This window comes from Macaca thibetana, chromosome 2 (genome assembly GCF_024542745.1).
Source record: "Macaca thibetana thibetana isolate TM-01 chromosome 2, ASM2454274v1, whole genome shotgun sequence".
Classification (NCBI taxonomy): domain Eukaryota; kingdom Metazoa; phylum Chordata; class Mammalia; order Primates; family Cercopithecidae; genus Macaca; species Macaca thibetana.
The window spans coordinates 103665327-103690060 of NC_065579.1; the positions used below are offsets into that span (position 1 = coordinate 103665327).

The window sequence follows — 24734 nt, forward strand, 5'->3', positions numbered from 1 at the left end:
AGGAACACCACAGGTAGAGTGAGGTCCAAAGGGGAAGCTGATAGTTCTGCCTGGGTCACCTCAAGGGGGACTCAAAGGCTGGGGTGGAGAGAAGCAGAGGGAGGTGGGCCTGTTTAGGAGTTCTGAGGATGGAGCCAGAGCAGGTCCAGAAGGCCCTACAATCCTTAGTGACCTAAGGGCAGACAAAGGGGGAGAGCAGCAGCAAAGATCACTGCTTAGAGCAAGAGGAAAAGTCCTTGAGAGTTGGCTCAGACGTAAGGGCCTTGAGTCACCAATTTGAACACAAATGCTGGGACTTCAGAGCAGCACTGCCATGTCTCTGGGCACCTGTTTGCACAAGCAGAAGCTACACCCAGGCCCTGCAGTCCCCCGCACTGTGTTAGGAAATGGCTTCAAATCCGTCTTGAAAGATTGGCAGCAGGGTCAACAGATGGAGAAGCTGGACCTGAGTGGTGCCTGAAAAGCAGCAGCTGGCTTCAAAGACAAGCCCTTATCCTGGGCCTGAATGTGAGATTGCATGTAAGTGTTGGGCAGGGCATAGTCAGAAGGGCCAGTTAAATTGTAGTTTTCTCACTCTTAAATACATGAGGCAGAAACTTGTAAGATCAGCATCACAGCAGATACAAGCACTTGGTAGCAACATGGAAAGATCTAGCCAAGTAACAGAATTTATAACATTGCATGAGCTTCCAACTGTGTAAAATGGGCTTCTGTGAGCCTAACAATTGGAGAGGCCATAGACTCCAAATGTGAGTGGGGGCTCATGTTATTTCGTGACAGTCATTTCAGTGGGCAGCAAGTAGTCGTAAGTCTGTTAGAGTTAGGCAGTCAGCCCTTGCCTTGTGTCTTCTTTTTTAAGTACGGACTTTGTTTTAACTGGGTCTTGGGATGGCCCTTTGCATGTTCTGGTGAAGGCAGAAATTCAGGCCAAGAGCCAGACTTCCCACAAAAGAAATAGTGGACCCTACACACTGCAGACAAAAGGACAGAAAGTTCAGACTTGGCTAGGTAAGGGCAGGAGGGTTAAGTTCCCACCACTATGACAATGAGATTAGAAAAAGTATCCCCCAAATGACACAGGACATACACACAGTTCTGCTGACAACTGGCACTTTATTAGTGGGGAAACTCGCCTTGGTCTGGCAGAGACCAGGATGGACAGGACGAGCGCCCATCTCGAGGGGGTATTTTCTGTATTATCAGGTGTTCCTCCTTGTAGGTTTAGAGGAAACACCCTCATAGATGAAAACCCCCCAGAGAGCAGCGCTGCAACTGCCAAGCAGCCGGGGTAGGAAAGGGGCCCTAGGCACTGCTGGGACCTTGAGACAGCAGGGCTTCGATGTCAGGCTCGATGTCAATGGTCTGGAAGCGGCGGCTGTACCTGCGTACGGGCACACCGTCAGGGCCCACCAGGAACTTCTCGAAGTTCCAGGCAACATCGTTGCGGCACACCGGAGACCAGGTGATGAGTTTGGGGTCGGTCATGAGCGCAGTGGCATCGTCGCTGGGGGCTGGCAGGGCCTCCCGCAGGAAGGCGAAGAGAGGGTGCGCCCCTGCACCGTTCACCTCGCACTTCTCGAAGAGCATGAAGTTGGGCTCGAACCCACCACCAGGTCGGACGTACTTGAGGGAATTCAGAATCTCTTCGTTCTTGGCGTTCTCCTACGGGAGAGAAGGGCAGCTGGGACCCGGGGTCAAGAGGGGGAGGGAAATGTTCTAACCACTAACAAGGGAGTTTTTCTATGAGTCACCGGGATTTTGCCCTCCATGCGCAATCCCAGGGCGGACAAGAATTCCAGCAGCTACGCGCACAAGGGAAGCGAGAGGGTAGCCAGACTCTCTGCGCATAGAGCCTATGGCACCCCCCAGCACCCTGCCGGCACCCCCAGCCACCACGCCCCGCCCGGCGCACCTGATGCCCAAACTGGTTGCACGGGAAGCCGAGCACCACCAGGCCCCGGGGCCCAAGGCGCCGCTGCAGCTCGTTCATCTGGGTGTAGTCCCGGACCGTGGTGCCTCAGAGGGACGCCACATTCTCGATAAGTAGCACCTTGCCCCTTAGGGAGCCCAGGCTCACAGGCTCCCCGCCGGCCAGCGGGCGCGCCGAGAAGGCGTACACCGCTGCCGCCGATAGCCGAGCAGCACACATGGCGCAACTGTCCGAGCAGCTAGGAGAGCGTCCCGAACAAGCACGGTGAGGAGAGGCCAGGAGGCGCCTCCTTTTAACTGGTCGGCGGCAGCTCACGTGGCGCAGGCAGTTTTTTGGACCCGAGGGTCCCGCCTCATCCGGCCCCCGCCCTATCCGGAGGGCTCGGCCCCTCCTTCAGCCGGGAAAAGGCTGAAGGGTGCGCCCGAGCTGGACGCGGGCTCCGCCCAAGCCGGGAGGAGCCGCGGGCATGTCGTCTGGCCCAGGCAACCAGGCGGCAGCGGTCCAGGTCATCCTTCCGAGGGCTGGGGCCCTCGAGGGCTCCGTTTTCTTTCTCAAAGGCTCCTCAATTAGGATGTGGGGTTCGGCATAGAAGGCTGGTGGGCGGCGGCAGCAGCTGCCGGTGCACAAACAGCCCTCCTCTCCTGTGCCATGTTACCGGCAGTGCAGGGGACAGCCAGAGGGATATGGGCTTCCGGTCTCCCTCCTCCCTGTCTCCAAAGCGGCACCGCCCTTGTGCGGGTTTTCTAACAGGGCAGAGTCCTGGAAGCTCTGCCCCAGCTTCCTGAAGTGGAGCCCAAGAGCTCGTCAGGGCCAAGGAAACGCGGCCTGAGTCCTCCCTCTCTGGCCTCCTCAGTAGGCTGCATTCACCCTCCCCCCAAATCTGAACTAGAATGCGGTACAGGGTAATCATTTCCATGTTGTTGGGAGGGACCAGATTAGCTGCTGGGTGGGTGGGAGGTGGGGCACAACCTAGTTTTTTGCACCCTGAACAAACCTCTCCAGGGTGAGCTAGGCCAGGAAGTCCTTGCATCCTCCTGCCCCCAGCCCTGGAGAGAGCAACACAAACAACAGGATACAGGAAGTTTAGAAAACTGCCTTTATTCTATTAGTAGTTGGAAAAATTAACTGGTACAGAAAAAAAGTTTAGTCAGCTGGAGAGAAGAGAGACTGAGTGCCACCCATGAGAACTGGTGGCTCCTCTGGGAGGGAACCTGGATACAGTGAGGAGAAGAGCACTGTGAATTAGAGCCAGATGCTGAAGTCCAGGTGAGACAGGTTATGCCACCTTCCAAAGTGTCTAATTGCCTCAGGCGTGAAACCAATTCCTATTTACTTAGCCCAGCTCCAGATAGGGGTACTGAGATACATGGGGCCGAAAAGGGGTAATATGGCCATCTTTTATCAGAAAAAGTGACAAAACGGGAATTTAAAAAATGAATTTTCCATCTGACTTTATTTCCAAATACACTTTCTTTTTTAAAAAACCAATACACTTTCTTTGGGGATGACAAATATCAGTATTAGGAAATCCAATTATACAAAAAATACTACATCTAGTCTGGGGTAGATATATTTATTTTTGGTAACATACATTAAGTGGCACTAATTACACAGTAACTATAAGGTAACTAACATGAAACCACAGAACTGTAACTCTGCCACAGCTGCATGAACTTGGGCTTTTCTGGTTGAGCCCATTTTCAAAAAACTGCCCACCCCAGAGCTATGCCAACAAAATCTGTTAATGAGTAAAGCCCTGAAGTGGTGACTCACCAGAGTACCTTGCAGCTGACAGATAATAGGCAGGACATGTTAGTTATAAAGTAGTTACAGCCTAATTCACAAAAGTTACCAACTGTTTCTCTTTCTAGAAAGAAGCAAGAAGTTAAGAAATTCCTTGAATTAGCGCCTGGTGTGTCAGGTGGGAGTGCAGAGGAGGGCTGTTAGAGCAGTGTCAAAAGGACCCTGGTGGGCCAGACGGGTTGGACATCATTAATAATCATAGTTGGCTTCTAAATACTGGTAGCAAGATGACTTCTGATTTGTAATCTTAGGTAAATTATAGATAAATGAAAAAGGCCAGTAATCATACACTAAGATTAATAAACAGCACTTCAAAATTAACCGCATAAGGGCTGTGCTTGCAGCAAGGTTTCACAAGACAAGGCACCCAGATTTTTTCTTCCCACGTCTAGCTTGCAGAGCAGCTCTCGTAGCCATTTCAAAAACCTCTCTCACTCCATCTTTGGTCTTTGCTGAACACTCCATGTACCCAAAAGCACCAATCCTGTTTGCCATATCTCTGCCTTCTTCAGGTTTCACCGGCTCCTAGCAAAAAGAAAAAACAGTCCTTTTAGCTAATAGTGTGGCATACATATAGTAAGTAAAGAGTATTCAAATTCAGCTTAAATACTTTTTTTTTTCTTGTTTTGCAACAGTTTTACTCTTGTCAGTCGCCCAGGCTGGACTGCAATGGTATGATCTCAGCTCACTGCAACCTCCATCTCCTGGGTTCAAGCGATTCTCCTGCCTCAGCCTCCTGAGTGGCTGGGACTACAGGTGCCCACCACCACGCCCAGCTCATTTTTTAGTAGAGATGGGGTTTCACCAGTTTGGCCAGGCTGGTCTCGAACTCCTGACCACGTGATCTGCCCACCCCGGCCTCCCAAAGAGCTGGGATTACAGGCATGAGCCACTGTGCCCAGTCTTTTTTTTTTTTTTTTTTTTTTTTTTTGAGATGGAGTCTGGCTCTGTCGCCCAGGCTGGAGTGCAGTGGCCGGATCTCAGCTCACTGCAAGCTCCGCCTCCCGGGTTCACGCCATTCTCCTGCCTCAGTCTCCCGAGTAGCTGGGACTACAGGCGCCCGCCACCTCGCCCGGCTATTTTTTTGTATTTTTTAGTAGAGACGGGGTTTCACCGTGTTAGCCGGGATCGTCTCTCGATCTCCTGACCTCGTGATCCGCCCATCTCGGCCTCCCAAAGTGCTGGGATTACAGGCTTGAGCCACCGCGCCCGGCCAATGTGCCCAGTCTTAAAAAAAGACTTTTTTTTTTTGAGACAAAGTCTGGCTCTGTCGCCCAGGCTGGAGTACAGTGGCGCAATCTCGGCTCACTGCAACCTCTGCCTCCCGGGTTCACGCCATTCTCCTGCCTCAGCTTCCTGAGTAGCTGGGACTACAGGCGCCCGCCACCACACCCAGCTAATTTTTTGTATTTTTAGTAGAAACGGGGTTTCACCATGTTCGCCAGGATGGTCTCGACCTCCTGACCTTGTGATCCGCCCGCCTCAGCCTCCCAAAGTGAGCCACTGCGCCCGGCCAAAAAAAAAAAGACTTTTAAAAGCTGTTAAACTTGGCTATGTGCGGTGGCTCACGCCTGTAATCCCAGCATTTTGGGAGGCTGAGCTGGGCAGATCACGAGGTCAGGAGATCAAGACCATCCTGGCCAACATGGTGAAACACCTCTTTACTAAAATATAAAAAATTAGCCAGGCATGGTGGCGGGCACCTGTAATCCCAGCTACTCAGGAGGCTGAGGCAAGGGAATTGCTTGAACCTGGGAGGCGGAGGTTGCGGTGAGCCAAGATCGTGCCACAGCACTCTAGCCTGGCAACAGACTGAGACTCCTCAAAAAAAAAAAAAGAAAGAAAAAAAGCTAAATTTATGAAATTTTAAAACTGACATATGGTAACTACCCCCTACCAAACATAAAATCTCTAATAAACATGGTATAGGCCGGGCGCAGTGGCTCAAGCCTGTAATAGCACCACTGCACTCCAGCCTGGGCAACAAAAGCAAAACTGCGTCTCAAAAAATAAAAATTAAGGGTCTAACAGACGCCAGGCACAGTGGCTCACACATGTAATCCCTGCACTTTGGAAGGCAAAAACAGGCAGATCACTTGAGGTCAGGAGTTCAAGACCAGCCTGGCCAACATGGTGAAACCCCATCTCTACTTCAAACAAACAAACAAACAAACAAACAAAAAAACTAGCCAGGCGTGGTGGAGGGTGCCTGTAAGTCCCAGCTACTCGGGAGTCTGAGGCAGAAGAATCGCTTGAACCCCGGAGGCGGAGGTTGCAGTGAGCTGAGATTGCACCAATGCACTCCAGCCTGGGTGACAGAATGAGACTCCATATCAAAAAAAAGAAAGTTCCTACATCTAAAGCCACTGACTACTTGCTACTGATGAAATGGTTCATTCCCAGGCCAGCAGTCCTTACGGGCATAGCACTACCTCATAAAAAACATTCCATCTCACAGAACTAGTGAACTATTTTAGGGATCTTCTGTGAAGATCCCAATAAATGAGGGTCAGAGGGCCAGAGAGGGGCTTCTGAGCCTCTAAAACAACCTGGCCTGTGAAGGTTTCTGCTGGGCTCCCCAAACCTCCAACCTTGGGGCCATAGTTCAAGAATACTACAAGACAGTCCTGCCCCAGATCATGCCTGCTTCATCTTGGCTAGCTCCCGCCTTGTGTGCTCATCATTCCGAAGATCCTTCTTATTCCCAACCAGGATGATGGGCACGTTGGGACAGAAATGCTTGACTTCCGGGGTCCACTTTTCTGGGATGTTTTCTGAAAAAAAAAATGTAGAGAATTTGGGGATACATACAATTGTATCTTGAAGACTTTCCAAGAACCTCAGTGAAATTCAGAGACACTTTCTTTGTGGCTTCAGAAGAATGCTAGACATTTAATGAAACCCACTAGTTTCAAAACCATAAAAAAGGGCAAATATAATCCCTTTCCTTTAAACAGAGAACCACCAGCTTTTTCTCAGTATAGCCAAGAATGGTGCTGAGCATCTCTGTAGGTGGGGCCCAAGGAAGGGCTCTGGAGGAGCAAAAGATCCACAACACAAGGTAGCTTCACGGGGGTACTTCCTGCCCCACAAAGGCAGGCACTTTACAGGACATCCGTTACTGCTGGTAGATGATTCTGACATAGCTTACAGAAGGGGTGCCCATTCTAGGGCAGCAGCTGACCCAGGGTCTATATGCTCCTTTTCTAACTTGTTCATGGACTCTCAGCATAACTTCTACCCTACGGGTTTACTGGTATTTCAAATGGCTCAAGAGTGACTTTTGGCCAGGCGCAGTGGCTCAAGCCTGCAATCCCAGCACTGTGGGACGCCGAGGCAGGCAGATCACGAGGTCAGGAGATCAAGACCATCCTGGCTAACACGGTGAAACCCCATGTCTACTAAAAATACAAAAAATTAGCTGGGCATGGTGGTGGGTGCCTGTAGTGCCAGCTACTCGGGAGGCTGAGGCAGGAGAATGCCGTGAACCCGGGAGGCAGGGTTTGCAGTGAGCCGAGATCGCGCCACTGCACTACTGGGTGGCAGAGCAAGACTCCATCTCAAAAAAAAAAGAATGACTTTTGAAAATAACCAAACGAGGCTGGGTGTGGTGACTCGCACTTGTAATCCCAGCACTTTTGAGAGGCTAAGGCAAGTAGACAGCTTGGGCCTAGGAGCTCAAGAACAGCCTGTGCAACATGGCTAAACCCCATCTCCGGCCAGCACAGTGGCTCACGTCTGTAAGCCCAGCACTTTGGGAGGCTGAGGTGGGTGGATCACCAGAGGTCAGGAGTTCGAGATCAGCCTGGCCAACATGGCAAAACCTCATCTCTACTAAAACTACAAAAATTAGCCAGGCGCAGTGGCACGCACCTGTAGTCTCAGTTACTCGGGAGGCTGAGGCAGGAGAATCATTTGAACCCAGGAGGTGGAGGTTGTGGTGAGTCGAGATCTTGCCACTATACTCACTACAGCCTGGGCAACAGAGTGAGACTCTGTCTCAAAAAAATCAAGAACCCCATCTCTACAAAAACATACAAATACTGAGTTTACTCTCAGGCGGGCAGATTGCCTGAGGTCAGGAGTTCGAGACCAGTCTGGCCAACATAGTGAAACCCCATCTCTATTAAAAATACAAAAAAATTGCTGGGCGCGGTGCCTCACGCCTGTAATCCCAGCACTTTGGGAGGCCAGGGCAGGCGGACCACTTGAGGTCGGGAGTTGGAGACCAGCATGACCAACATGGAGAAACCCCATCTCTTCTAAAAATACAGAATTAACCGGACTTGGTGTCTTGCATGCCTACAATCCCAGCTACTCAGGAGGCTGAGGCTGGAGAATCGCTTGAACCTGGGAGGCAGAGGTTGTGGTGAGCCGAGATCGTGCCACTGCACTCTAGCCTGGGCAACAAGAGCGAAACTCCGTCTCAAACAAAACAAAACAAAACAAAAAAACTAACTGCGCATGGTGGTGCGTTCCTGTAATCCCAGCTACTGGGAGGCTGAGGCAGGGGAATTCCTTGAACCAGGGAGGTGGAGGTTGCAGTGAGCCAAGATCGTGCCACTGCCCTCCAGCCTGGGCGACAAAGCGAGACTCCCTCTCAAAAAAAAAAGAAAAAAAAAAAAAAGAATACTGACTTCTGAATTATGTGGCTGTGTTTAGGCTAATGAAATGATCACATTCAAGCTTCTATCAGTTAGTTAAGACACTCCAGAAAAAGGCTAAGCCAGGGCAACCAAAAAAAAGAAAAAAAGTCTTTCCCCAAAAGAGATGGCTTTACATTTGGAACTCATCTGGTATACTTTTTTTTTTTTTTTTTTTTTTTTTTGGGGGGAGATAGTCTGGAGTGCGGTGGCCCTATCTTAGCTCACTGCAACTTCCGCTTCCCAGGCTCAAGTGATTCTCCCGCCTCAGCCCCTGGAGCAGCTGGGATTACAGGCGCACACCACCACACCCAGCTAGTTTTTGTATTTTAGTAGAGACAGGGGTTTACCATGTTGCCTAGGCTGGTCTAGAACTCCTGACCTCAAGTGATCTGCCAGCCTCAGCCTCCCAAAGTGCTAGGATTATAGGCATCAGCCATCGCGCCCGGCCTTAGTTTATTCATCTTTGTATTTGGAATTCATCTAGTTTACTCATCTAGTTTACAAGGCAGTTACATTTTTAAATAACATTTAATATGATTTAGTAATAATAATATGATTTTTGAGATGGAGTCTTGCTCTGTTGCTTAGTCTGGAATGCAGTGCCATAATCTCGGTTCACTGCAATCTCCACCTACAAGGTTCAAACCATTCTCCTGCCTCAGCCTCCAAGCACCTGGGACTACAGGTGTGTGCCACCATGCCTGGCTAATTTTTTTTAACTTTCAGTAAAGACAGGGTTTTGCCATGTTGGCCAGGCTGTTCTCGAACTCCTGACCCTCAGGTGATCTACCCGTCTGGGCCTCCCAAAGTGCAGGGATTATAGGTGTGAGCCACCGTGCCCTGCCTAGGTGGATACATTTTAAATAAAGTAGCCATGGGAAACCTAGGCTGAAAGGGACCCAAGGCCCACACTCTACAGTCCTAAACTCCAGGACTCTACCCACTGATGATTGCTTCTCTGAAGTTCATGTCTGCTTTTCAGCCACTTGATGCCCAGAAACCAGATGCCAACCAGTTACATAGGCAAATGCAGGGCCACTCACCTAAACTATCAGGGCTGTCGATGGAAAAACACATCAGTATAACATCGGTATCTGGGTAGGAGAGGGGCCTCAGGCGATCATAATCTTCCTGCCCAGCTGTGTCCCACAAAGCCAACTCTACCTGTAATGGGAAAAACAACCACAAAAATGCAAGGTTAATCCCCCTACCCACTTTTAGAAAAAGTGACACTTACCATAGTACACTGAAATGGCAGACGGTCTAAAACAGTAAAACACAGGAGTATTTACATTTTTTCTTTTTTTTTTTTGAGACGGAGTCTCGCTCTGTTGCCCAGGCTGGAGTGCAGTGGCACGATCTTGGCTCAAGCAAGCTTCGCCCCCGGGTTCACACCATTCTCCTACCTCAGCCTCTTAAGCAGCTGGGACTACAGGCACCCGCCACCAAGCCCAGCTAATTTTTTGTATTTTAGTAGAGACAGGGTTTCACCGTGTTAGCCAGGATGGTCTCGTTCTCCTGACCTCGTGATCTGCCCGCCTTGGCCTCCCAAACTGCTGGGATTACAGGCGTGAGCCACTGTGCCCAGCTGAGTATTTACTTTTATGAGCATCAAGCTCAAATGAGAGTATATTTAAATTATTTTACGTTGAAATTTCTCAAAATTGAAAATCTGAGAGCCTATCTCTACAAAAAAACCTTAAAAATTAGCTGAGTGTGGCCACGCGCAGTAGCTCACGCCTGTAATCCCAGCACTTTGGGAGGCCAAGGCAGGCTGATTGCCTGAGCTCAGGAGTTTGAGACCAGCCTGGGCAACACGGTGAAACCCCGTCCCTACTAAAATACAAAATAAATTAGCCGGGCATGGCAGCGTGCGCCTGTAGTCCCAGCTACTCAGGAGGCTGAGGCAGGAGAACTGCTTGAACTCGAGAGGCGGAGGTTGCAGTGAGCCGAGATCGCGCCACTGCACTCCGGCACTCTAGCCTGGACGACAGAGCGAGCCTCTGTCTCTAGAAAAAAATAAATATAAAATAAATAAAAATTAGCTGAGTGTGGGCCGGGCGCGGTAGCTCACACCTGTAATCCCAGCACTTTGGGAGGCCAAGGTAGACAGATCACCTGAGGTCGGAAGTTTGAGACCAGCCTGACCAACATGGAGAACCTCCATCTCTACTAAAAATACAAAATTACCCGGGCATGGTAAAGCATGCCTGTAATCCCAGCTACTCAGGAGGCTGAGGCAGGAGAATCGCTTGAACCCGGGAGGCGGAGGTTGCAATGAGCCGAGATTGCGCCGTTGCACTCTAGCCTGGCCAACAGGAGCGAAAGTCCGTCTCAAAAAAAAAAAAAAAAAAAATTAGCTGACTGTGGTGGTGCATGCCTGTAGTCCCAGCTACTTGGGAGACTGAGGTGGGAGGACTGCTTGAGCCTGGGAGGCGGAGGTTGTAGTAAGCAGAGATTGTGCACTCCATCCTAGGCAGGGAGACCTTGTCTCAATTAGGAAAAAAACAAAACAGATACTAGAACTGAACCAAGTGGCATAATTCAAAATGTCAAATCAAAAATAACTTTGTAACTTATAAAAGTGTTTAATTATAAGTAACATTGTACTAGGAAAGAAAGCAGACAGGAGGGAAGAAGTCAAATTTTAAATAACATTCCACCAGGCATACAGGCAAGAGAGGAAGATACAAGACTAAGTAAATTTTCTGCTATAATGTGGAAACCATGGAGACAAATCTGTATTTTGAGTTGGTAGGCAGGAAAAGACACCATGCTGGGTGTTAGGCAAGGCCTGAGATGCCTGAGATGACAGCAAAGTCCTTTTGGCTATGCCTTTACTACTCAAGAAATGGCTGAAATAATGCATCACATAAGGTGAGAGAGTACTCCTTTCACATCCGGGTACATCCTCACCCTTCTGTGGTAGAAGGGTAAACTAATGCCTGGGCTCTGAACACAAGTCCCATTCAACACTGTCCAGCACTGCGGCCAGCTCTGCTACCCCTTCTTATCACCAAACTCCATGTTAAACTTTGTTAAACATCCTCTGTACAGAGGCCCTTTGAGGCCCAAGAGGTTTCCCTCCAATACTTGGAACACATCTTTCTTCTCTTAGCACCTCCACAGCCCAAATTTCAGTTTCTAAATGATTTCTTCCCTAAAACTGACAGTTCTTCTACCCCCCAACTTTTGCCCCAGGATGCATCATCACAAAGAACCGCCACAAGGCCCACTGTACTTCTGTCATGCACACCATCATGTGTAACAAAGATATACTGATGCCCAATTATCACAATCTGTCTGTCCTCACAATAATGGAGCTCATTTACAAATCCCACTCTCCCAGCCCCCTCCACCCCACGGTGTTCATATATTCAGCCTCTATTGGCGCCTGATAAAATGCTGCCAAAGTGTTGAGCCTGTCTCATATCAAAAGGAGCCTTTTCATTGTGAGCCGGCCTACTCTTGGTACCATAATCACCTACAATCTTGTATGGTTCCCTAGGCTGTCCTACTGCATACTGTTTTTTTGTGTTTTTTTCCTGTTTGTTTTGCTTTTGGTTTTTTTTTTTTTTTTTTTTTTTTTAAACAGAGTTTTGCTTTTGTCGCCCAGGCTGGAGTGCAGTGGCGGTCAGCTCACTGCAACCTCTGCCTCCCAGGTTCAAGTGAATCTCCTGCCTCAGCCTAAGGCACACCCAGCTAATTTTTTGTATTTTTAGTAGAGATGGGGTTTTGCCATGTTGGGCAGGCTGGTCTCAAACTCCTGACCTCTGGTGATCCTCCCACATCAGCCTCCCAAGGTGCTGGGATTACAGGTGTGAGCTACGGTGTCCAGCCTTGTACTATTACATACTGTTAAATGAATATTCCTACACAGTACCCTCTCCCATCTTGGGGACTCTTGAGTCGCTTTGAGGCAGGCAGGTAGCCTGTGATATGCTCTTTAATCAAACACTTTTATTCCGGGGGACTCTCCTCAATTGAGGACCTCCCTCTATCTTGCGAGGGTCAGTGATGTCCAACGTTTGCAGCACAAGATTCTCACAGACCATGCCTCAAGGTTTTAAGTCAAGATCTCTAAATTTGTTATGGGCAAGATTCTGGTTGTTCCAAGATGCCCAGGCAGAGATGATGTTTCCAAGAGAACCTAAGAGCTGCTTCCAAAACATACATACTGCCACAGGTGGAAAAGACTCTTCCAGTTCATGCTCACAGACATGCAGCAACTAACGGCCACTCTCTGGAGAAAATGTTAGGATACAACCAGTAATACACATTCACTAGGCTTTTGAGAAATGAGCTATGAAAATGCCAACCTACCATTGCTTCCCCAAGCCAATGGATCTTTCTATGTATGGTGTATCAATCTAAGATAAGAGGGCTATTACTTGACACCAATCCTGAAGATGTCATCACATTTCTACCTAGTTTGTCACAACTGGTCCCTGTGTCCACATAAAACCAGTATTCCTATCAGGACCACAAAAACACCTATGTCCAAGCATACATGAAGACGACTGAGGCTGAACTAACACTCTGTATTGGTTTGCCATCTGCAGGGTACATCCCAAAATTCTGTTAGGATAGTATTTGCTGTATTTTTTCCAACTATACTTGGGCCAAAAAGTATCTTAGAGGTCCTATTAGCATAAAAGCAATCATTGTGGCTCACTTTGTATTTGAATAAAAAAGACTACAAAATATAGGCCGGGCACGGTGGCTCACACCTGTAATCCCAGCACTTTGGGAGGCCAACGTGGGCAGATCACAAGGTCTGGAGATCAAGACCATCCTGGCTAACACGATGAAACCCCATCTCTACTAAAAAAATACAAAAAATTAGCCGAGTGTGGTGGCGGGCGCCTGTAGTCCCAGCTACTCGGGAGGCTGAGGAAGGAGAATGGTGGGAGGCAGAGCTTGCAGTGAGCAGAGATCGCACCACTGTACTCCAGCCTGGGCAACAGAGAGAGACTCCGTCTCAATAAATAAATAAATAAATAAATAAGACTACAAACTATAAAAGAGGTTTTTGAGCATGGAAGTACTCATCTCTTAGAAAACGCTTGGTGCTTCCAAACATTTTCCGTTACTTCACAGAATTTGATGTCACCTATAAAAACCGTTTTACAAAGAAGGCAGGCTCAAAGGTCAGGCAGCTTATTGATGGTCAAACAACTATCAGGAAGCCCTACAATGAGGGACCCTGGAGTTCTGAGCAGCTGGTCTAACCCACATTCCTCCCACAGTGCCACAAAAGGAGGCTAGGTAACCCTGGGACAGAAAGAAATAAGTAATGTAGCCAAGTGAGAAGTGGCCAGGCGCAGTGGCTCATGTGTGTAATCCCAGCACTTTGGGAGGCCACGGCGGGTGGATCACCTGAGGTCAAAAGTTCGAGACCAGCCTGGCCAACATGGCGAAACCTCGTCTCTACTAAAAATACAAAAATTAGCCGGGCTTGGTGGCGGGCACCTGTAACCCCAGTTCCTCAGGAGGCTTGATAGGAGAATAGCTTGAACCTGGGAGGCAGAGGTTGTTGTAAACCAAGATCGTGCCACTGCACTCAGCCTGGGCGACGGAGTGAGACTCTGTCTCCAAACAAACAAAAACAAAGTAAGAAAGGAGAAAGGGGATGAATTAATGGAAGGTAAAATATCAAGTGTTAGCAGCATATAAGACATATAACTGAATGCCCAATAAAAATGAGGATGTTGGAGAAGAGCACCTCATTCCAGTTTCAGGGATTTTTTTTCTTTCAGCTGACCCACTTCAAAAGATGTACAGGAGAGCTGGGCACACTGGCTTACACCTCTAAGTCCAGCCACTTGGGGGCTGAGGTGGGAAAACTTGAGCCCAGTTGTTTGAAACCAGCTGGATCAACACATGAAGACCTCATCTCTAAAAGCATAAATTACCCAGATATGGTGGCACATACCTACAGTGCCAGCTATTTGGGAGGCTGAGGTGGAAGGATCACTTCAGCCCAGGAGTTCAAGGCTGCGGTGAACTATGATCATATCACTGTACTCCAGGCCTGGGAGACAAAGTAAAATCCCTGTCTATTTAAAAACAAAAACAAACAAACAAAAAAAGAACAAAAAAAAGTATGGGAGGCCAAGTAAGGCATTACTTAGACAACAAAAGGAAGAAGATTAAAAAAAAAAAAATTAAAACAAAAAAAAACCCCTCCAATTCCCTAAGAGTTTTGTTCCAGTCTTGCCAGAGGGCTTTTAGGACAGAAATGGGGAAGCACTCTTCTCACCATCAATGACAATAAAATAAAACAATTGTGGCAGGCTGTTTTACGTTAAAGAAAAAAAAAATCTTTTAAAATTAAAGGTAAGTGGCCGGGCACAGTGGCTCATGCCTGTAATCCCAGCACTTTTGGACGCTGAGGCAGGTGGATCACCTGAGGTCGGAAGTAGACCAGCCTGACCAACATGGAGAAACCCCTTCTCTACTAAAAACACAAAATTACCCAGGCATGGTGGCATATGCCTGTAATCCCAGCTACTCAGGAGGCTGAGGCAGGAGATTCGCTTGAACCCAGGAGGCAAAGGTTGCAGTGAGCTGAGATGGTGCCACTGTACACTCCAGCCTGGGCAACAAGAGTAAAATTCCGTCTCAAAAAAAAAAAATCAGCTGACTGTAGTGGTGCATGCCTATAGTCCCAGCTACTTGAGAGACACTGAGGTGGGAGGACTGCTTGAGCCTGGGAGGCAGAGGTTGTGGTGAGCCGAGATTGCACCACTGCACTCCACCCTGGGTGACAGAGCAAGACTCCGTCTCAAAAAAAAAAAAAAAAATCAAATGTAAGCAACAATGTTGTTTAAATGTCACATTGGTGGTGGTATCATATCAGTACAATCCTTTGAGAAGCACAAACAATAAGAACCTCTTGAACTAGTAATCTAATACTTGGACATTTGATTTAATACTTGGACATTTGATTAAATACTTTGACAGACTGTTTTAAAAGTCCAACCATAGGCCGGGCGCGGTGGCTCAAGCCTGTAATCCCAGCACTTTGGGAGGCTGAGACGGGCGGATCACGAGGTCAGGAGATCGAGATCATCCTGGCTAACACGGTGAAACCCCGTCTATTCTTAAAAAAATACAAAAAACTAGCCGGGCCAGATGGCGGGCGACTGTAGTCCCAGCTACTCGGGAGGCTGAGGCAGGAGAATGGCATAAACCCAGGAGGCAGAGCTTGCAGTGAGCTGAGATCCAGCCACTGCACTCCAGTCTGGGCGACAGAGCGAGACTCCGTCTCAAAAAAAAAAAAAAAAAAAGTCCAACCATACAAAGAGGTTCATCTGAGCATTATCTATATGGCAATGAACTGAACTTCAAATATATGTAAACTTGAAAACAGCACATATGGCTGGGCAAGGTGGCTCATGCCTGTAATCCCAGCACTTTGGGAGGCTGAGGCGTGTGAATCACCTGAGGTCAGGAGTTTGAGACCAGCCTGGCCAACATGGAGAAATTGCATCTTTACAAAATACAAATATTAGCCAGGCATGGTGGCGTGCGCCTGTAATCCCAGCTACTCTACTCTGGAGGCTGAGGCAAAAGAAATTGCTTGAACCCGGGAGGTTGCAGCGAGCCGAGACTGCGCCACTGCACTCCAGCCTGGGCAACAGAGCAAGACTCTGTCTCAAAAAACAAAACAACAAAACAACCAAAAAACCAACAACACATAAGCTAAGGATGCCATGTGAAATACATATGAATGTAAACAAAGTCTGCATGAGTAGCAGTTAAAAATGAATAAACAGCCAGATCACCTGAGGTCAGGAGTTCATGACCAGCCTGGCCAATGTAGTGAAACCCCATTTCTACTAAAAATACAAAAATCAGCGTGGTGGCGCATTCCCATAATCCCAGCTATTGGGGAGGCTGAGGCAGGAGAATCCTTTAAACCTGGACGAAGGCTGAGCACACTGGCTCACTCCTATAATCCCAGCACTTTGGGAGGCTGAGGCGGGTGGATCACCTGAGATCAGGAGTTCGAGACCAGCCTGGTGAAACCCATCTCTACCAAATACAAAAAATTAGCTGAGCATGGTGGCACATGCCTGTAATCCCTGCTACTTGGGAGGCTGAGGTAGGAGACTCGCTTGAACTTGGGAGGCAGAGGTTGCAGTGAGCCAAGATCGAGCCACTGCACTCTAGCCTGGGCGACAGAATGAGACTCCATCTCAAAAAAAAAAAAAAAAAAAAAGGAAAAAAAGAACAAATTTGGACTAAGATGGCAGGATGAGAATGGATTATTCAACATTTTTGTTATATAGTATACTGAAGAGGCAAAAAGCTCTAATTCTCTACATGCTTCATAAATATTCTAACGTGGAAAATGGCATCAGTTGTTATGAAAAGTATACTCACCTGTTTTCCATCCACCTCGATATCTGCCACATAGTTCTCAAACACTGTGGGCACATACACCTCTGGGAACTGGTCCTTGCTGAAGACTATGAGCAAGCATGTCTTTCCACAGGCTCCATCACCAACAATCACTAGTTTCTTCCGGATGGCAGCCATTGCTGAAACACAAAACACAGATGTTACCTGCAATGCACAAGAAGCCATAGGTAGCTTACAGGCTATGACACATGCTTTGGTAACCACAGGGCATAAGCCTGTATTAGCATACTCAAATTCAAACTTCTAGTACACTGATTCCACCTGGCACCAAAAGGTTACACATCAAAAACTCGTAACTAACTTTATACTTAATGGTAAAACACTGAAAAAAGTCTGCCTCCTAAGATCAGAAACAAGAAAATAATGTATGTTCTTGCTACTTCTTTTTAGATGCAATCTCACTCTGTCGCCCAACCTGGAGTGCACTGGCCCAATCTTGGCTCACTGTTACCTCCAGCCTCCCGGGTTCAAGTGATTCTCCTGCCGCAGCCTCCCAAGTAGCTGGGATTATAGGCATGCACCACCACATGCAGCTAATTTTTGAATTTTTGGTAGAGACGGGGTTTCACCTTGTTGGCCAGGCTAGTCCTGACCTCAGGCGATCCACCTGCCTCAGCCTCCCAAAGTGCTGGGATTACAGGCATGAGCCACCCCGCCTGGCTTGTTTTTGCCACTTCTATCCAGCACGATATTGGAGGTCCTAGCCAGGGCAATAAGATAAGAAAATGAAATAAAAGACATCCAAGTTGGAAAGGAAGAAGTAAAACTATCTCAATTCATACACGAGATGATTTTGTAATGTGGGAAATCCTAAAGAAAACTTTTAGAATAAACAAGTTCAGTAAGGTTGCAGGATACAATATTAACACTGAAAAAATCAATTGAGCCAGGCACAGTGGCTCACACCTGTAATCCCAGCACTTTGGGAGGCTGAGGTGGGCAGATCACCTGAGGTCGGGAGTTTGAGACCAGCATGACCAATATGGAGAAACCCCGTCTCAACTAAAAATACAAACTTAGCCGGGCGTGGTGGCGCGTGCCTATAATGCCAACTACTTGGGAGCACAAGGCAGGAGAATCGCTTGAACCTGGTAGGCGGAGGTTGTGGTGAGCCGAGATCACGCCATTGCACTCCAGCCTGGACAACAAGAGTGAAACTCCATCAAAAAAAAAAAAAAAAAAAAAAAATCGATGCCGAACACAGTGGTTCATGTCTGTAATCCCAACACTTTGGGAGGCTGAAGCAGGAGGAATGCTCAGGCCCAGGAGTTAGGGACCAGCCCTGGCAACGTAGTGAGATACTGAGAAAGGAAGGACAGAAGCATGAGAGGGGAGGGGAGAAAGAAAAGAAACAAAAGGGCCGGGCGCAGTGGCTCACACCTGTAATCCCAGCACTCTGGGAGGCTGGGATTACAGGTGGAGTGCTTGAGAATCCAGGAGTTCAAGACCAGTCTGAGAAACAGTGAAACCCTGTCTCTACCAAAAATACAAAAAGATTAGCCAGGAGCGGTGGTGCACGCTAATCACAGCTACTTGGGAGGCTCAGGTGGGATAATCGCCTGAGTCCAGGAGATGGAGGCTGCAGTGAGCTGAGATTGCATCACTACATTCCAGCCTGGGGAACCACAGTTGAGACACGGTCTCTAAAAAAAGAAAGAAAAGAAAAAAAAAAATCAGCCAGGTATGGTAGCATGCACCTCTGGTCCCAGCTACCAAAGAGGCTGAGGTGGGAGGATTGCTTGAGCCCAGGAGGTGGAAGATGCTGTGAGCTACGATTGCACCACTGCACTCCAGCCTGGAGTGACAGAGTAAACCTTGTATCTTAAACTCTTATGACTCAACTACAAAAAAGTAGCTTAGGTTGGTGGTCTGGCTCAGGATCTCTTGCAAGGTCGAAGTCATAAAGAATTCTTTTTGGGCCGGGCACGGTAGCTTATGCCTGTAATCCCAGTACTTTGGGAGGCTGAGGTGAGCAGAACACTTGAAGTCAGGAGTCCGAGACCAGCCTGACCAACCCAGCAAAACCCTGTTTCTACAAAAAATGCAAAACTTAGCGGGGTGTGGTGGCGGACACTTGTAATCCCAGTTACTTGAGAGACTGAGGCAGAGAATTGCTTGAACCTGGGAGGCAGAGATTGCAGTGAGCCCAGATTGCACCACTGTACTCCAGTCTGTGCAACAGAGTGAAACTGTGTCTAAAAAACAAAACAAACAAACAACAAAAAAAAACCAAACTCTTTCCAGCATGAAGTACAGCATGCTATTTATCTATCCATCTATCTTTTTTTTTTTTTTTTTTTCTGAGATGAGGTCTCACTCTGTCACCCAGGCTGGAATGCAGTGGTGTGATCTCAGCTCAATGCAACCTCTGCCTCAGAGGCTCAAGTGATCCTCCCACCTCAGATTCCCCAGGACCAGGACCACAGGCATGCGCCACCATGCTCAGCTAATTTTGTATTTTTGGCAGAGACGGGATTTCGCCATGTTGACCAGGCTGGTCTCCAGCTCCTGAGCTCAAGTGATCTACTCGCCTCGGCCTCTCACAGTGCTGAGGGATTGTAGGCATGAGCCACTGCCCATCTATCTATGCATCTATCCAATCTATGTATCTATCTAACCTATCTATGTATTTATCTATTACGTAGTTATTTTGAGAAAGGGTTTCATTCTGTCACCAAGGCTGGAAAGCAGTGGTGCAATATTGGCTCACTGCAGCCTCTGCCTCTCAGGCTCAACTCAAGTGATCCTCCCACCTCAACCTCCCAAGTAGTAGGGACTACCAGGCTCCTGCCACCACGGGTGACTGATTTTTATACCGATGGGGTTTCACTATATTACCCAGGCTGGTCTCAAACTCCTGGGCTCATGCAGTCCTCCCGATTCAGCCTTCCAAAGTGCTGGGATTACAAGCATAAGCCACTTCACCAGGCCTAAATACAGTATATAGAAAAAATTAAAAAATAAAGAACTTTTACAATTCAATAATAAAAAGACAATCTAATCCAATTCAAAGGATGTGAGTAGGTATGACCCTGCAATTCTATTCCTAGGTATATAAGAGAAACAAAAACATATGTCCACATAACAACTTGTACTTCTACATGAATATTCATAGCAGGATTATTCATAACAGTCAAAAAATGTAAAGAACCCAAATATCCAACAACTGATGTATCAATACAATGGAATGGAACACTGTTCAGTGATAAAGGATAAAGTACTGACATATGCTATAATATGGATGAATCTTGAAAATGTTATATAAGTAGAAGAACCCAGTCATAAAAACCAACATGCATGATTCCATTTACATAAAATTGTCCAGAATAAACAAATCCAGAAACAGAAAATAGACTGGTAGTTGCCTAGGGCAGGGACTTGGGGGTAGAGAGAAATGGAAAATGACTAATGGAATAGTGGAGTTTCTCAGGTAACGAGATTTTTCCAAAATTATTGTGGTGATGGCTGCACAACTCTATGAATATACTATAAACTACTTATTATAGTATACATAATTCACACATTTTATTTATTTTGAGACAGGGTCTCACTCTGTTGCCCAGGCTGGAGTGTAGTGGTGCGATCTCTGCTCACTGCAATCTTAGCCTCCCCATGCTCAAGTGATCCTCCTATCTCACTCTCCCTAGTAGTTGGGACTACAGGTGCATGCCGACACACCTGGCTAATTTTTTGTATTTTTAGTAGTGACCAGGTTTCACCACGTTGCCCCAGCCGCTCTCAAACTCTTGAGGTCAAGCGATCCTCCCGCCTCTGCCTCTCCCCCAGTGTGTTGGGATTACAGGCGTGAGCTACCGCACCCAGCCCACAGTATATATAATTCACACTTTAAATAGGTGAATTGTTGGCCGGGCGCGGTGGCTCACGCCTGTAATCCCAGCACTTTGGGAGGCCGAGATGGGCGGATCACGAGGTCAGGAGATCGAGACCATCCTGGCTAACACGGTGAAACCCCGTCTCTACTAAAAATACAAAAATTAGCCGGGCGCAGTGGCGGGTGCCTGTAGTCCCAGCCACACAGGAGGCTGAGGCAGGAGAATGGCGTGAACCCGGGAGGCGGAGCTTGCAGTGAGTGGAGATTACACCACCGCACTCCAGCCTGGGCGACAGAGCAAGACTCCGTCTCAAAAAAAAAAAAAAAAAAATAGGTGAATTGTAAGGTATGTAGATTATATTTCAATAAAGCTGTTACCACCACTCTCGCCCCCAGTGGGGGAAAAAAAAAAAGAAATCTACAGATTCCTTCCATCTGGCAGACAGTGATGGTCAACCACCCCAATTCCCACCCTTCCCTCTTAGACCATACTTCAATTTTTAGCTATGTACTTTGTTGTAGACTACACTTCCTAACTTCCCTTGGAGACATGGCCATGTACCATGAGATGTGAATCAGCAGTATGTTGTGGGACTTCCAGAAAGTCTTTCTTAGAAAAAGTGAAGTCACATGCTCTTCTTCATTCTCTTTCTCCTTTCCTACTGCTTACATCTGAAGTAAGGGCTGATTTCTAAGTAGCCATCCTGTTATGTGAGAATGAATGCCATACCACGGGGCTGGAGGAACCAAACGGTAAAAAGGAGCCTGGATTTCAGGTGATCTTGGGAGCCATCATCTCAGCCCCAAGACAGCCTACCGTCCATGTTGCTTCCGTATGAATGAGAAATAACTTAAGATGGTATTGTTCAAGTCTCTGTTACCTGTAGTCAAACTAATCCTAAATAATATATACTTGGCTGGGCATGGTGGTTCACGCCTGAAATCCCAGCACTCTGGGAGGCCAAGGTGAGCAGATCACAAGGTCAGGAGTTTGAGACCAGCCTGGCCAACATAATGAAACCCCATCACTACTAAAAATATAAAAATTAGCTGGGTGTGGTAGCACGTGCCTGTAGTCCCAGCTACTCAGGAGGGTGAGGCAGGAGAACTGCTTGAACCCTGGAGGTGGAGGCTGCAGTAAGCTGAGATCACCCCACTGCATTCCATCCTGGGTGAGAGACTGTCTCAAAAAAAAAAAAAAACAAACAGGCCGGGCGTGGTGGCTCACGCCTGTAATCCTGGCACTTTGAGAGGCTGAGGCGGGCGGATCACGAGGTCAGGAGATCAAGACCATCCTGGCTAACACGGTGAAACCCCGTCTCCACTAAAGAATACAAAAAATTAGCCAGGTGTGGTGGTGAGCGCCTGTAGTCCCAGCTACTCGGGAGGCTGAGGCAGGAGAATGGCATGAACCCAGGAGGTGGAGGTTGCAGTGAGCCGAGATCACGCCACTGCACTCCAGCCTGGGCAACAGAGTGAGACTCTGTCTCAAAAAAAAAAAAAAAGGCTGAGCGCAGTGGCTCACGCCTGTAATCCCAGCACTTTGGGAGGTTGAGAGTGAGGCCTGTGGATCACGATGTCAGGAGTTCGAGACCAGCCTGATCAACATGGTGAAACCCCATCTCTACTAAAAATACAAAAATTAGCTGGGCATGGTCGCACGAGCCTGTAATCTCAGCTACTCAGGAGGTTGAGGCAGAAGAATCACTTGAATCTGGGAGATGGAGGTTGCAGTGAGCTGAGATCGTGCCATTGCCCTCCAGCCTGGGCAATAAGAGTGAAAATCCGCCTCAAAAAAAAAAAAAAAAAAAAAAGACAGAGAGAGAAAGTGAAGTTCTCCAGTTAAAGTCAAGTGTGGCAACTCATACCTGTAATCCCATCTACTCAGGAGGCTGAGGTGGAAAGATAGCTAGAGTCCAGAGTTTGAGACCAGCTTGGGCAACATAGCAAGACCCTATCTCATAAAAATAAAAAAACATTGGCCGGGCATGGTGGCTCACGCCTGTAATCCCAGCACTTTGGGAGGCTGAAATGGGTGGATTATGAGGTCAGGAGATCAAGACTATCATGGCTAACACGGTGAAACTCCATCTCTATTAAAATACAAAAAATTAGCCGGGCATGGTGGCAGGTGCCTGTGGTCCCAGCTACTCAGGAAGCTGAGGCAGGAGAATGGCGTGAACCCGGGAGGCGGAGCTTGCAGTGAGCTGAGATCGCGCCACTGCACTCCAGCCTGGGTGACAGAGCAAGACTCCATTTGAAAAATAGTAAATAAATAAAATAAAAATTAAAAAAATAGAGGCTGGGCACAGTGGCTCACACCTATAATCCCAACACTTTGGGAGGCCGAGGTGGGCAAATCTCTTGAGCCTAGGAGTTGAAGACCATCCTATACCCAGTGAAACCCCATCTCTATGCAAAATACAAAAAATTAGCTGGGTGTGGTGGTGCCCATCTGTGGTCACAGCTACTCAGGAGGCTAAGATGGGAGGATCACTTGAGTACAGGAGGCAGAGGTTGCAGTGAGCTGAGATCACACCACTACACTACAGCCTGAGTGACACAGTAAGACCCTGTCTCACAAAATAAAAAAAAATTTAATAAACTTTACATCTCTCATAAGGCCTAATCTGTATGGGTTTTTGCCCAAAGTCAAACCACCTGGACCCTATGGGATGCAAAGAAACGTCAATAGGAATTCCCCAGTTCAAGAAAAGGCTGCCTTGGCCAGGTGTGGTGGTTCATGCCTGCAATCCCAGCACTTTGAGAGGCCGAGGCAGGTGGATCACCTGAGGTCAGGAGTTTGAGACAAGCATGACCAACATGGTGTAACCCAGTCTCTACTAAAAATACAAAACTTAGGTGGGTGTGGTGGTGGGCATCTGTAATCCCAATTACTCGAGATGCTGAGGCAGGAGAATAGCTTGAACACAGGAGGTAAAGGTTGCAGTGAGGCCAGGCGCGGTGGCTCAAGCCTGTAATCCCAGCACTTTGGGAGGCTGAGACAGGCGGATCACGAGGTCAGGAGATCGAGACCATCCTGGTGAACACGGTGAAACCCCGTCTCTACTAAAAAGTACAAAAAAACTAGCCAGGCAAGGTGGCGGGCGCCTGTAGTCCCAGCTACTCGGGAGGCTGAGGCAGGAGAATGGCGTGAACCCGGGAGGCGGAGCTTGCAGTGAGCCGAGATCGCGCCACTGCCCTCCAGCCTGGGCGACACAGTGAGACTCTGTCTCAAAAAAAAAAAAACAAAAAACCAGCTATCATTGCTTTGTTTATAGTTCAACATGCCCACAAGATTTGTTCTAGTATTGACTTAAATCTTCTGTTATGGTTTGAAAAGTTTCCTTGGATAGATAGGGAATCACTGCCTGTCCTTGGGCCTTCTCCAGTCCCACCTTCCTCTCTGCACTTTCAGCCTGCACTCCATTCCTTCTGGGTGCTTTGGTGTTTCTGAGATTACCGCACATGTCTTCTATTCTGTTTGTGCCTTCCCTTCCTAGAATGTCCAGACTCTGTCTCCACCTTTGCTTACAGGGAGGGAATTCACCTTTAAAGACCCCAGTCCGGCCAGGCACAGTGGCTCACGTCCATAATCCCAGCACTTTGGGAGGCCAAGGCGGGCGGATCACTTGAGGTCAGGAGTTCAAGACCAGCCTGGCAAACATGGCGAAACCCCGTCTCTACTGAAAATATAAAAATTAGCAGGGCATGGTGGCATGTGCCTGTAATCCCATCGACATGAGAATCACTTGAACCTGGGAGGCGGAGGTTGCAGTGAGCTGAGATCGCACCACTGCATTACAGCCTGGGCGGCAGAGTGAGACTGTGTCTCAGAAAAAAGAAAGAAAAGAAAAAGAAAAATATTTGATGAAGAACATTTGGCCCAGAAAAAGTATAAAATTATTTAGCCACGAATGGTGACAAAGACAAAAATTACAAGGGATTATCGGATAAAATGAAAGCCTAGGTGATTTCTGGGATGCTGGGAGTGCAGCAATACAAACACAGATGTTGAGAAGGAAAAAGTATAAGCACAGAAAATCAAACTTGCTGTTTTTTCCTTAAAAAATGAAGGAGAAACTTTGCAAAA

The 24734-nt window shown here is 47.8% G+C and overlaps 4 protein-coding genes across 4 annotated transcripts in view; 1 reads left to right on the forward strand and 3 right to left on the reverse strand.

The window, feature by feature from the left end:
- Positions 1-21958, reverse strand: part of CCDC71 (coiled-coil domain containing 71) — a 224062-nt gene extending 202104 nt beyond the window's left edge. The window contains exon 1 of the mRNA XM_050780878.1: positions 21955-21958. The gene's annotated coding sequence lies outside the window, so the exon portion shown is untranslated. The remainder of the gene's footprint in view (positions 1-21954) is intronic.
- TCTA (T cell leukemia translocation altered) overlaps positions 1-24734 on the forward strand; it is a 405836-nt gene that overhangs the window by 345238 nt on the left and 35864 nt on the right. The gene's annotated exons all lie outside the window — the stretch shown is intronic.
- On the reverse strand, positions 1094-2640 carry GPX1 (glutathione peroxidase 1). The gene is made up of 2 exons (XM_050781007.1): positions 1913-2640; positions 1094-1662 (listed from the first exon to the last, which is right to left on the reverse strand). Exons 1-2 carry the CDS (start codon positions 2147-2149, stop codon positions 1303-1305), a joined length of 597 nt encoding a protein of 198 aa, XP_050636964.1. The 5' UTR covers positions 2150-2640; the 3' UTR covers positions 1094-1302.
- RHOA (ras homolog family member A) overlaps positions 3013-24734 on the reverse strand; it is a 53311-nt gene continuing 31589 nt past the window's right edge. The window contains exons 2-5 of the mRNA XM_050781009.1: positions 16771-16928; positions 9423-9543; positions 6377-6507; positions 3013-4258 (exon numbers count right to left, since the gene is read on the reverse strand). Coding sequence (XP_050636966.1) covers positions 4085-4258; positions 6377-6507; positions 9423-9543; positions 16771-16926 — 582 coding nt within the window. The 5' untranslated portion in view covers positions 16927-16928 and the 3' untranslated portion in view covers positions 3013-4084. The remainder of the gene's footprint in view (positions 4259-6376; positions 6508-9422; positions 9544-16770; positions 16929-24734) is intronic.